This window comes from Urocitellus parryii, chromosome 1 (genome assembly GCF_045843805.1).
Source record: "Urocitellus parryii isolate mUroPar1 chromosome 1, mUroPar1.hap1, whole genome shotgun sequence".
Classification (NCBI taxonomy): Eukaryota; Metazoa; Chordata; class Mammalia; order Rodentia; family Sciuridae; genus Urocitellus; species Urocitellus parryii.
The window spans coordinates 240,260,888-240,273,474 of NC_135531.1; the positions used below are offsets into that span (position 1 = coordinate 240,260,888).

Here is a 12,587-nt window from a genome sequence, read left to right on the forward strand (position 1 = left end):
CCATATAAAAATTAATAAAATAAAGGTACTGTGTCCAACTACACCCCCAAAAAAGTTATTGAGATTCAATGCAGTCCCCATTAAAATATCAATGGCATTCTTCACATAACTAGAAAAAACTGTCCTCAAATTCATTTGGAGGAATAAAAGACCCAGAATAGCCAGCACGATTCTAAGCCAAAAAAGCAATGCTGGAGGCATCATAATGCCTAACTTCAAATTATACTACAGAGCTATAATAAGAAAAATTGCATAGTACTGGTAGAAAAACAGACCCAGAGACCAAAGGTTCAAAATAGAAAATGCAGAGATAAACCCAAACATCTACAGTCATCTGATTCTTGACAAAGGTGCCAAAAAACATACATTGGAGAAAAGGCAGCATTTTTTTTTTGAGAGAGAGAATTTTTTAATATTTATTTTTCAGTTTTCGGTGGACACATCTTTATTTTATTTTTTTATGTGGTGCTGAGGATGGAACCCAGCGCCCCGCACATGCCAGGTGAGTGCGTTACTGCTTGAGCCACATCCCCAGCCCAAGACAGCATTTTTAATAAATGGTGCTGGTAAAACTGGTTATCCGTATGTAGAAGAATGAAACTGGACCTTAACTCTCACCCTACACAAAAATCAAACTCTAAATGGATCGAAGACCTAGGAATTAGATGAGAAACTATGTAACCCCTAAATAAATATGGAAGGACAACACTCCAGCATATAGGCACAGGCAACAACTTTCTCAATAGGACCCCTAAAGCTCAGGAAATAATGCTAAGAGTTAAGAAATGGGATGGCATCAAATAAAAAGCTTCTGTAAGTAAGGGAAACAACTAGTTATGTGAAGAGAGGACCTACAGATGTGAGAAAATCTTGCTAAAATCACAGAGGATTAACATCTAGAATATAAAAAGAACTCAAAAAACTTTATACCAAAAAATCAAGTAACTCAATTAATAAATGGGCATATGAATTAAACAGAAACTTCTCAAAAAAGAAATGCAAATGGCCAAAAAAACATGAAAAATGTTCAACATTATTAGCAAATAGGGAAATGCAAGTCAAAACTACACTGAGATTTCATCTCACATGAGTCACAATGGCAGTCACCAAGAATACAAACAATAATAAATGCCTGAGAGGATGTGGAGAAAAAGGAACACTACTGCACTGTTGATGGGATTGTAAATTAGTAGAATCACTATGGAAATCAGTCTTTCGTCAAAAGACTAGGGATGGAACCACCATATGACCCTGCTATCCTACTCCTTGATATTTATCCAAAAGAACTATAGTGATATATGCATCTCAATGTTTATAGCAGCACAATTCACAATACGCAAACTATGGAACCAGCCTAGCAGAATGGAAAAAGAAAATGTGGCATATAAACACAATAGGATTTTATTTGCAGGAAATAGGTCATCCCTCAGGGTCAAGAGATGTATATTTTCTCTCTCATGCAGAAGGTAGAGAGGGAAAAGGAAAATAAAGGTGGGGGAGTTCATGAAAATCAAATGGAGATCAGTAAAGGAAAGGGAACAAGTGGTAGGAGGCAGAGAGGAAGCGGGTAGGTGCTGTGGAGTGATAGTGTCAAAATTATATCGTTATATTGTGTGTATGAATGCATATGTAATAAATCCCATCATTATAGCCAACTCTAATGCACCAATGAAAAAAGTGGGAGGGGCTGGGGATGTGGCTCCAGCGGTAGCCCAGTCGCCTGGCATGCTGGGGGCGCTGGGTTCCATCCTCAGCACCACATAAAAAATTAAAAAAAAGATGTTGTGTCCTCTGAAAACTAAAAAAATAAATATTAAAAAATTCTCTCTCAAAAAAAAAGTGGAAAAAAAGGTTGTAACATGAAAATTAACTTTTCTGTGTTTTAGTGTCTCTCCCATGTACTCTTGTTTTATAGTGGTGTTTGGCTCATTTTTTTCATTGATCATAATACACTGCATTTGTTTACAACTTTCATCTACTTTGTGGCAACATTTTTCTGATGAGCATTTGTCTTAATATGTTCCTGCTGCTATAACAAAATGCCACAGCAAAGATAATTTATAAACAAAAAATATAACTTTATTTTCTGATAGTTTGAGAGGCAGGGAAGTCCAAGATCAAGGTGGCAGCATGTTCAGTGTTTGGTGAGGGTTGTCCTCTGCTTCCAAGATGACACTATATTGTTGTATCCTCAGAAGGTAGAAAAGAAAAAGGGCCTAGCTATTTCTTTCTGACTCTTTAATTAGTCACTTCCTGAAAGCTTGTGTATTAATACTATCACAGTGGGACTTAAGTTCCTATCTAGGAATTGGCCAGGAGTGGAGGGACACATACATTCAAACTATGATATCATTTTTCATCTATTATAAGGTTTTCTGATTTTTTTTCTTAACTTTGTTTGGTGAGATCCTGTATATGTTCTTTTTTGATAATTACTCATATTCTATGAGATAAATTCTTTCTGGTCCAGGAAGCATATGTGGGAAAGGACCTAGACACATGTTCTAGGATAGCAAGCCTATTTCTTATGCCTTGTACTAATGCATGTGTTCTTTTGGCTTTACTTTTACCTAGCCAACACAAACAGGTGGTTCATAGTGCCTCATAAAGCAGATTCTACTCCATAATGTGAAGTCTTTCTCTTCCTTTTTACCTCACCAATACACTATTTCTTCCAAACTTATATTTTCAGCATGATTCCTGGTTCTCTGATTTTTGAAACTATATAGTACTGGTGTTCTACCATTCTAAATGCCTATTCCTATTGTTTCAAACATGGCATTCTGTTTTAACTCTATCTTGAGTTACTTAATTTGGAAAATTACTTTATCAGCATTTCCTGTGATTTGTGGCCATGGGAGTTCTCCATCATACCTGTTGGCAACTTGTACACATTTATTATATTTCAGCATTGCAGATGTCCTCTTGTCTCTCATTTTTCTTGGTATTCTTGCATTACTTTTGTTGGCAAGGAGAAATGACATGTTTACTCCATTTACAATTAGGGAATTATATTAACATTTAAAAATAATATTTGGTGTTACACAAACATAATTACCAATTACCAGCGCAGTGTCCACAATGGCAAATATTTCCAAATGGTGTAATATATTCAATTGATCTTACTAGTTGCTTCACTTCTTAGATATTTATTAAATGTTACAGTGAAATCGGAGCCTCAGGTTGTTCTAGATGCTTTTTTAAATGTATTTATTGAATTCTTGCCATAAATATCTGCTCAAAACTGTGCTGTCATTTATCACATCAGTAGACACAATCATTTATAGTCAATTGTTGTCTTGTAAATAAGCAGATATTTACAGCAAGAAAGATTATAGACTTGTTTCTAAACTAAGATTACATTTATCTTAAATAAATTTAAATGTAATTACTTTTTGTTTATTTTTAGAATGGAATCCCAGCTCTGATAAATCTCTTGACAGTAAACATAGAAAGCGTGTTAGTAAATATTATGAATTGTTTACGTGTATTATGTATAGGAAATGAAAACAATCAAAGAGCAGTAAAAAACCATAAAGGCATCCCACACCTTATCAGGTTTCTGAATTCTGACTCTGGTGAGTCTCTACTTCTGTTATTTAAAAGTGATCAGATTTATTAAGTGAAGCAAACATAAATTTGGACTTGTCCTGTATGAATATATGTGTCATAGAATTGTCTTTAAGGGGATCCAGACATTTAATGCATCGAGACATCTATAACCTAAATAGCTGGAATACCTGAATTTAAACTACTGAATTTATAAGTAATTAACTCTCGAAGCATTATTTATTTTATTGAACCCAGGGCCTCACACATACTAGGTAAGCTCTCCACAACTGAGATATATTCCTAGCCCCTTAAAAGCACATTTTTTAAAAAAACATTTAATTAGATGGTTTTATAAATGGAAATGCTGGCATAAGTCATGAAAATGTGCTCAGTGAAATAGATGTCTGTGTGAATACTATAAACATTGCTCATTGATAGCTATTTTACAAGTTACAAGAACTTCATAATTGCTGTTCCACATTTTATATTAAAATTTAAAGCAATTAGGAGGCATTAGGTCAATTATCAGTTTCTAAAGTGCACCTTAGTACCAATAACATCAGAAGACATAGGCTTTTTTCGACAGCTACTGTAAATAGTCTCTTAGGTTCTCTAAGAATAATCTCATAAATAATTTCACTCCATAGTCTCTTAGGTTCTATAAGAATAATCTCATAAATAATCTCACTCCAGTGAGCATACTTAAGAACAAGTTTCAAATTGGAAAAGAGAAAAAAATCAGGAAAAGCTTGTCCCTTTTTCTTCCTGCTCAGTTTATCATCTTGTGTTCCAATTCACCAGAAATAAATACAGAATATATACATTGGTAAAATATAAGTGGAGGGTTTGGATAAGGAAGTATTGCATAGGGCTTTCCTTTCCTTTATTTTTTTTCTTCCTTTTTGGCTTTAGGGATGGAACCCAGGGGCATTTTACCACTGAGCTATATCTCAACTCTTTTTAGTTTTCATTTGAGAGAGGGTTTTACTGTTTGATTTGTTACTTGCTGTGGCTAGCCTCAAACTTGTGATTCTCCTGCCTCAGCCTCTCCAGTCACTGCGATTATAGGCATATACCTCCACGTTTGGCAGCTTTCCTTTACAACATCAAATTTAAGCAAGTGTCATCTTCCAAGAATGTGTATCATGCAGTGAAATCATTTGAAAGCTCTCTATTCAAAGTTTTCCTCTATCACTTCATTAATTAAGGCTAGTTTTAGAGAGGATCATCTTTTAAGCCTATTTTAACCATACAATTTTCTTTTTTTGTGGTGCTGGGGATTGAACCCAGGGTAATCATATATGTTTTACTTTTTTTAATTTGATTTTTTAAAAAAAATTTTTGGTTTGCATTTAAAATTTTAAAGCCTTTATTTTCCTTTATTTTCTTTCAGCCTGTACCAGATATTGGAACAAAGCACAAATTATTGCAATTTGAATAAATAAATGAAGTATGAGTTCCTGGAAGAAAGCTATAGAAATCAATTATTGAAATAATTTCTCTTTTTTGCCTTTGCCTTATATAAATTTTAAATAAAAGTATTTTTTCCTTTACTGGTTTACATTATCCCTGCCCCACCAGTCCAAGGAAAATGAAGAACTTAATAAATTTTAATTATTTTTTCTCTTTTAAGTCTCATATCTAACAAATAATCCTCTATGATATTAGCTGGGTTGATAAGTTATAGGGGATTGCAAAGGAGTTTTATTCATTCTGGTATCTTCTTGACTATTTTGAACCACTCTAAGATTTCATGCACTAAGGTAAAATGGCTCCAAAGTAGGTTCCTAATCATTTTCTTCAGGCAATGGCCTTGTTGATATCTCCATGGTCTAAATATCCACGTCTAGATTCTTCAGGTTTAATCTTGCTGAAGTCCCTTTTGTTTTAGGTCTTTGTTTCATCTAGCTTTAGCCATTTGTATTTATACCGTTGCATGCACAAGCACATTTACATGTGTGCATGTGTGCATGCGTGCCTGCCTTCATTCCCACAATGCTGCTGATTTTTTATGGCACACACCTTCTTCCCTTTTTTCAAAGTGAAGCAGGGACATAGGAATAGACATGGATAGACATAGGAATCAAACAGAGACCAAAACTTCAGCCTCAATGAGAGAAAGTTTGCTTTTGAGAAAACAGCAAAAAGTACTAAAAAGAATGTAGGCCATGCATTTGCAATAACTCATTCTTCAAACTTATTCCTTTGTCTCAGAGGGAGGAATAAGAGAGGAGTATTTTTATTCTTAACATTTCTGAGTTCGAAATGGGTGAAGAATTTCTACTTTTTAGTACTAATGCAGGAATACTGGATAAGATGAATGGTTTTCCCTACATTCTCAATTTTACTAGAATGATAATATTTAAAATGTAAAAAGTTGACCATATCTTCTCCTTTAAATTATTCAGACTCTTTTTATCACCTAAAATAAGATCTACATTTCTAGCATGGCCTGTAAGTCTTCCTAACTTCCTTACTTCAAGAACAAATGACCCATCACTTCCTATCATTCTCTGTCTTATATTATTTTCAAGTAATATTAAACTTATTGCTATTCCATACCCTAACTCTATCATCTTACTTCACAAGTTTAAGGACATTATTTTGTTGGTTCACCATTATATCCCTATTACCTAGAACAGTGTTTAGCACATAGTAACTATTCAATAAATATTTGCTGAATGAATTATGTAATGACTAAGCAAAGAAAATAATCAAAATAAAAATAATATATTTGATATAAATTTATATAAAGTGACTACACAATATTGGGGATGTAGCTCAGCGGCAGAGAGCTTACTTATTAACATGCATAAGGCCTTGTGTTCACTTCCCAGAATGCAAAAAAAAAAATAAAAAAGAAAAAAGGAAAGAAAGAAAAAATATATAAAACCAGTTAATAAGCATATAAGATGTTTAAATTAAACAGTAACCAAAAATACAAAATAAAATGAAACACCATTTTTTGCCTATCAAGCATACACACACACACACACACACACACACACACACACACACATAAATTTAATGATAATACCTGTATTAAAAAAGACACAGTAACATTAATACTCAAACTCTGATTACAGACAGTTAAAATGCGATTATTTTGTAAAGTACTTTACTGAAATGTACTGAGTTATTCCAGTAATTCCTGGAATACTATGCTAAGGGAAAAAAATACAAACAGGAAGGAAATATCTTACATGCTAATAACATTTCTCCTGAAATTGTTTAAAACAGTGAAACCTTTAAAATAACATATTTTCAAAATGTGAATGGGCTAAAAAATGTGATATATTTGCTAATGGAATATTTAGAAGACATCAGTGTTCATAAAGAATGGGAAAATATTTTAATGGTAAATAAAAATGCAGAATATTGCTTTTGTAGCATGACCATATTGAATATGTACAAAGTTGTCTAAATCCACCTATCCTCATAAGAAATAACAAATGAAATTAAATCTAAAGTTTTATTATGTTTAGGTGATGGATCCACAGTTTTTCTTTTACTATTTTTCACTCTAAAATTTCTTTTAACATTTTATAAATGTGATATAATATGGGAAAATGATGATATATACTGCACTTTGGTAGTTACTTTATAAAAGGTCTCACACAACTTGTTCTTTGATTCATTTGAAGATGTGTTGAAGGCTGTTTCATCTGCTACAATTGCTGAGGTTGGGCGTGACAATAAGGAAGTTCAGAATGCTATAGCTATGGAAGGAGCGATTCCTCCCCTGGTAGCTCTTTTTAAAGGGAAACAAATTAGTGTCCAAATGAAAGGTGCAATGGCTGTGGAATCACTGGCAAGTTATAACCCTTCTATACAGAAGGCATTTCTGGAAAAAAATTTAACTAAATATCTCTTAAAACTCCTAAAGGTAGGAATTTTATCATTAGTAACTATCTTTCTTAGATGACTTATTTCCATTTTAGATTTTGTTTAGTGAATAGAAAAACAAAACTAATTCTAGAATAAATATTTTATAAAATATACACCTCAAAATTGTTCAATAAATGTTCACTGAATGAATGGAATTTTTTAAATAGGCATTTCAAATAGATGTTAAGGAGCAAGGAGCTGTAGCACTTTGGGCCTTGGCAGGACAAACACTGAAACAACAAAAATATATGGCAGAACAGATTGGATACAACTTTATAATAAATATGCTTCTGTCACCATCAGCTAAAATGCAGTATGTTGGTAAGTTATCTTCCATACATTAATCTTCACAATGTATAAGCACATGGATTGTCATTACTTATCTCTTTGTTTACTAGGAGGTGAAGCAGTCATAGCTCTGAGTAAGGACAGCAGGATGCATCAAAATCAAATATGTGAAGGGAATGGAATTGCACCATTGGTTCGTTTACTAAGAATTAGTAAAATAGCTGAAGGCACACTTCTCAGTGTCATCAGAGCAGTGGGATCCATTTGTGTTGGTTTGTACACTTAATCTCAACTTCTTAAATATCTTTAAGAAAAAGAAAGAACTTGGTTAGAGAAGTAGAAATTGATTTTTTCCTCTTGAAACCCACCGCTAGAGCCCTAAAACATATAATCTAGAAAGGCTTATAAAAATTTTCTCCGAGACCTTAGTAAATATCTGAGGTTTAATTAAAAACTTTGCATTGGTTTTACTCTTGAACTCTGAGTGGAACTGAGACTTGACTATTTTGACTTAAAGCAATCTCAAAATAAATACCTAACATGCACTGAAAGTTGCTTTCAATAGTACAATGCTTTGTTGAATCTTCATAAATTGTCTATTTTTTTCTGGCCATTCAAGAAAAAGAAAAGAGAGAAAGAGAAAGAAAATAAAACTCTTCTTTGAATTTTAAGGGCTATGTTTTTTGAAGATCTTGAAGAGTTCCTAATATCAAGACACATTTTTCCATCCCAGTCTCTTTTCATAATAATTTTTTTGTTTATAAAGTGGCCTTTATTGCAAAGGGATTGATGTTTTGAGTTACCTGGAAAATGTTGAATTGTCAATGACTGACCTGCCAAAAGTAAAAATTTGGGTTCTTTGCTGACCTTCATGTACACAGTGAGCTGACTGTAGAATGTTTCTTGCAAACAAGGGGAAAATAAGATTTTTATTTCTAGGTCACTGTATTTCCTGAAAAGTAATAATACAGCTGAAGGAAGTACATAGATATTAGGTCCCAAATTTTATTTTCTTTTTGATTATTAAAACTACTTGCAGAAATTCATTAACTCCAAGGTAATCAGCCACAGAAGAAAATGTTCCTTTATTTTATTTTATTTTGGACAGAGACTATCGTATAAATTATAAGTGTTCATAAAATTCTGGAAAATGATTTTATACACAAAGTTGCTTACACATACATATACACAATCAATTTCTTTATATTAGTTCACTACATATCAATGGAGGATGGAGGAGAAAGTAAGGGAACAAAAGTATTCTTTGTTCCTTCTAATTTCGCCAATTCTTTCAAACTTCCCCCAGATAACAGTCTGTGGCTGTCTTTTCATTGTTCATAAAGAGACCCAATCTTGTATTCATATTTAAGTATACAAACTTAATATTGGTATTTTGACATTTATAGGACAAAAAAGAATTAAAACTGTGTGTGTCCACTACAAAGAGATGACCAGAGTTCTCCATTTAGTTTAAGTCTGCATAAAGTTGTAGGTTATAAAGACTTATAGGAAGTTTTTTTTAGTACATGTAATTTAAGGAATCTATAAATCTTAACTCAGTGATTTACCCTAGTCATTTTTGTAGAAATAAACTTTTTATGGAAAATATTAATTATACACTTGAGTACTGAGAAAAAATTTTTTCCAATAAATGATAGCTATTGTTATTCCTTGATAATATAGCATTTTAAAAATTTATTTGCTGTATGTCTATTAGAAATCCATCTGTAATTCTAATAATAAATTCTCCATGTTTGTTAACTATACTTTTTTTAAAAAAAAAACTTTTTTAGTTGTAAATAGACACAATACTTTTGTTTTATTTATTCATTTATTTATTTTTATGTGGTGCTCACATGTGCTAGGCAAGTGCTCTAGTGATGAACTACAATCCCAGCCCCCTAACTATGCCTCTTAATAAGTTAATAAGAACTTAAAATAGGGTTGATATAGCCTTTCCTTTTGTAATTTACTAACCACATTACTAACCATCTTATCAACCAATAATACCAAGTTACAATTGACTTTGTCATTTACAAGATGGAAAGAATATTACCTCACTGACATGTGAACTCTTACAGGTGTCGCCCATACCAGCAATCCTGTTAGTCAACAATTTGTTGTAGATGAAAATGCCCTTCCTATACTTATCCAACTACTAAGAAATCACCCTTCACCTAATATTAAGGTACATATCAAAGTTCAAAACTTTTTTTCTGAAACAGCAAAAATTAACATAAAGATCACATTTTAGAATAATTTTTATGTTTATCATAGTTCACAAGCATAAAAGTTTCACCTTTTTAAAGAAAATCTTTTAAGTTTTAAACAAAAGGCCACTACAAACCATAAGAGTAGTAAATTTTTATTAAAATATGATTTCTTGAAATGTGACAGGAAAATATTATATTCTTGTTGTTTAAAGAAATGTTTTCCTGAGAATATTCAATTATTTATTCAAAGAACATCCTTTCTATTTGGTGTGGAGAGTGAGGATGAGTGATTTACATGGCAATATATTGTTAATGCTATACCATCAAAGCAGGCCTACCTTCCACTAAGTAGCATTCTAATGAATTACAGAAAGATTATGACAAAAAGAAGGATTTAAAGTGCTCTGGTGTTCTTTATCATCTTCCCTTCTTTATGGTTTCCCCAAGGCTTGACATTACAAAGAACTACTTTGTTGAAGGGTTATTCACTCTTCCATTTACTTCTAGTAAAATGTGCTTAAGAAAATAACATTCACATCTCTTCAAATTCTTTTAACAAGGCTTTAGAAATTGACCAGGCAGGAAATTATAATAATAAAACATACATTTTCTTGTCAAAATTTGGTAGGGGCTCTGTTGGAGACAAATAAATAGACAATATAAGGAGGAAAATATGTAAGTAAACAGCAATCTTTCTTTTAATGGATATATTTGCTAGACAAATTATGTGGCCTCTCTGTCTATGAAGAAGAGGTTATTATAAGAGTTAAGAAAAAAGAAGCATATGCTAGCAAAGTTTTCAGGTTTTACTTTTGACTTTCAGAGTATAAGGAAATTCCTTAAGACTGGAAAATGCCATGTAAAAATAACATTTTTATTTTAAAATGTGCATTGACATGAGAAAATAGTTTACTTCAATGGCATCCAGCAATATTTCAGTATGTATTTTTAATGGGTTTTGAACATAAGTACTTTTCAATATTTTTCCTCAAAAATAAGATTCTAGAGGCTAGGGTTATAGCTCAGTGGTAGAGTGCTTGCCTAGCACCACATATAAATAAGCAAAATCAAGGTTCATTGACAACAACAAAAAAGATTCTATAATGCATAAATATTTCACAACAATTCAATAATTATGCTTTTTGAATTCATAATGTTTTCATATAAATGCATAGTGTAGCATTTTAAAACCTATTCTACTTAATCTCAGTAATATTCAAGGTTTATCCTCCTAATGGGCTTAAAAATAACTCCAAACCTAGAGGAGAAAAAAAGCTATACCTCAGTCTAAATCACAAAGCTTTGCTTAAATTAATAGGATATTTCTCTAGAAGTTGTGTCAGAGAATAGTCAGATAATTACAATCAATGGATTATTCCTTAGCAGATTTTATAATATCATTCCACAATATATCTGATATAAATGTTTGTATAATAAAATATGCCATTTGGTAAAAAATAATTTCTAAAAACCACATATTTAGGTTGAAGTGGCATTTTCCTTAGCATGTATTGTCCTAAGGAATGAAGAGTTGCAGAATGAATTACAACAGAAAGAAGGATTTATGTATTCTGATGTCCTTTATCTTCTTCACTCAACAGATAAGGTATACCTTTACAAAATATTAGAGCTCCTTGGGAAGAAAATAGTTTGTATGCCATACTTTCAAATTATAACCAAATTTTCTCCATGTATATATTCCAATGTATTACTAAAGGAACAAAATGTAAAAGATCTCTTTGTAGGTCGTTAGTTTATAATGATACAATAATACAGCTCCATATTTTTCATAATTATCATATTTCATCTTTGAAATGCAGCAATTTTAATGCTTGGTGATAAGCCAAAAACTCTGTCTCTTCTGTCCTGAACCAAATCTTCAATCTAATTTCAGGCTCTTTCAACACTCAGTCGTATACTTTTTATCCAATACTTCAAAGTTATACTTCTCAATTTGTGATAAAGAAACAGATTTCCCCAGTAGTGCCCTAGAGTGATGGTTTAAAAAAAAACTTTTAATTTTTTGAAATAATTTTAAGTTTTCCAAAAATGTATAAAAGTAGTACAGTGGTATACCCTTCAGTTTTCCAAAATGTCAACCAGAACATTAATACTGATATAATACTATTAACTAATATGCAGACCTTATTTAAATTATGCCACTTTACTCATCAATATATCTGTTCTGGCATCCAATCCAGGATGGTGTATTACATTTAGTTGTCTCATCTCTTTAGTCTCTACTTTGTGAAGTTGAGTCATTCTGTGTCTTTCATGATTTCATGTCTATCCTAATTTTGGTATTTTTGATGAGTCCAGGAAAGTTATTTTACAAATTGTCCCTAAATTTGACTGTATTTGACATTTTTCTCATAATTAAATGGAAGTTGTGCATTTTAGCAATATCACAGAAGTGATGTAGAAGTTCACTCCCTTCCCAGTGCATCAAATCAAAAGGTGAATCACGTTAGTCTTACTACTGGTAATGCTTAACATCAATTACTTAAAAGTGTTCTCTGCCACATTTCCCCACTATAAAGTTACATCATCCCCTTTGTAATTAACAAGCATCTTAAGGTGAGACTTGATATTATTCAAATATTCTGTTTTGCATCATGCTTTTGCTCACCAATTTTATCATCCATT

The 12,587-nt window shown here is 32.1% G+C and overlaps 1 protein-coding gene across 1 annotated transcript in view; it reads left to right on the top strand.

Moving 5' to 3' along the window:
- The window catches only part of Ankar (ankyrin and armadillo repeat containing), a 72,920-nt gene that overhangs the window by 49,205 nt on the left and 11,128 nt on the right, over positions 1 to 12,587 (top strand). Inside the window, exons 11-16 of the mRNA XM_026389030.2 lie at positions 3,410 to 3,578; positions 7,197 to 7,438; positions 7,608 to 7,761; positions 7,839 to 8,000; positions 9,810 to 9,916; positions 11,425 to 11,547. Coding sequence (XP_026244815.2) covers positions 3,410 to 3,578; positions 7,197 to 7,438; positions 7,608 to 7,761; positions 7,839 to 8,000; positions 9,810 to 9,916; positions 11,425 to 11,547 — 957 coding nt within the window. The remainder of the gene's footprint in view (positions 1 to 3,409; positions 3,579 to 7,196; positions 7,439 to 7,607; positions 7,762 to 7,838; positions 8,001 to 9,809; positions 9,917 to 11,424; positions 11,548 to 12,587) is intronic.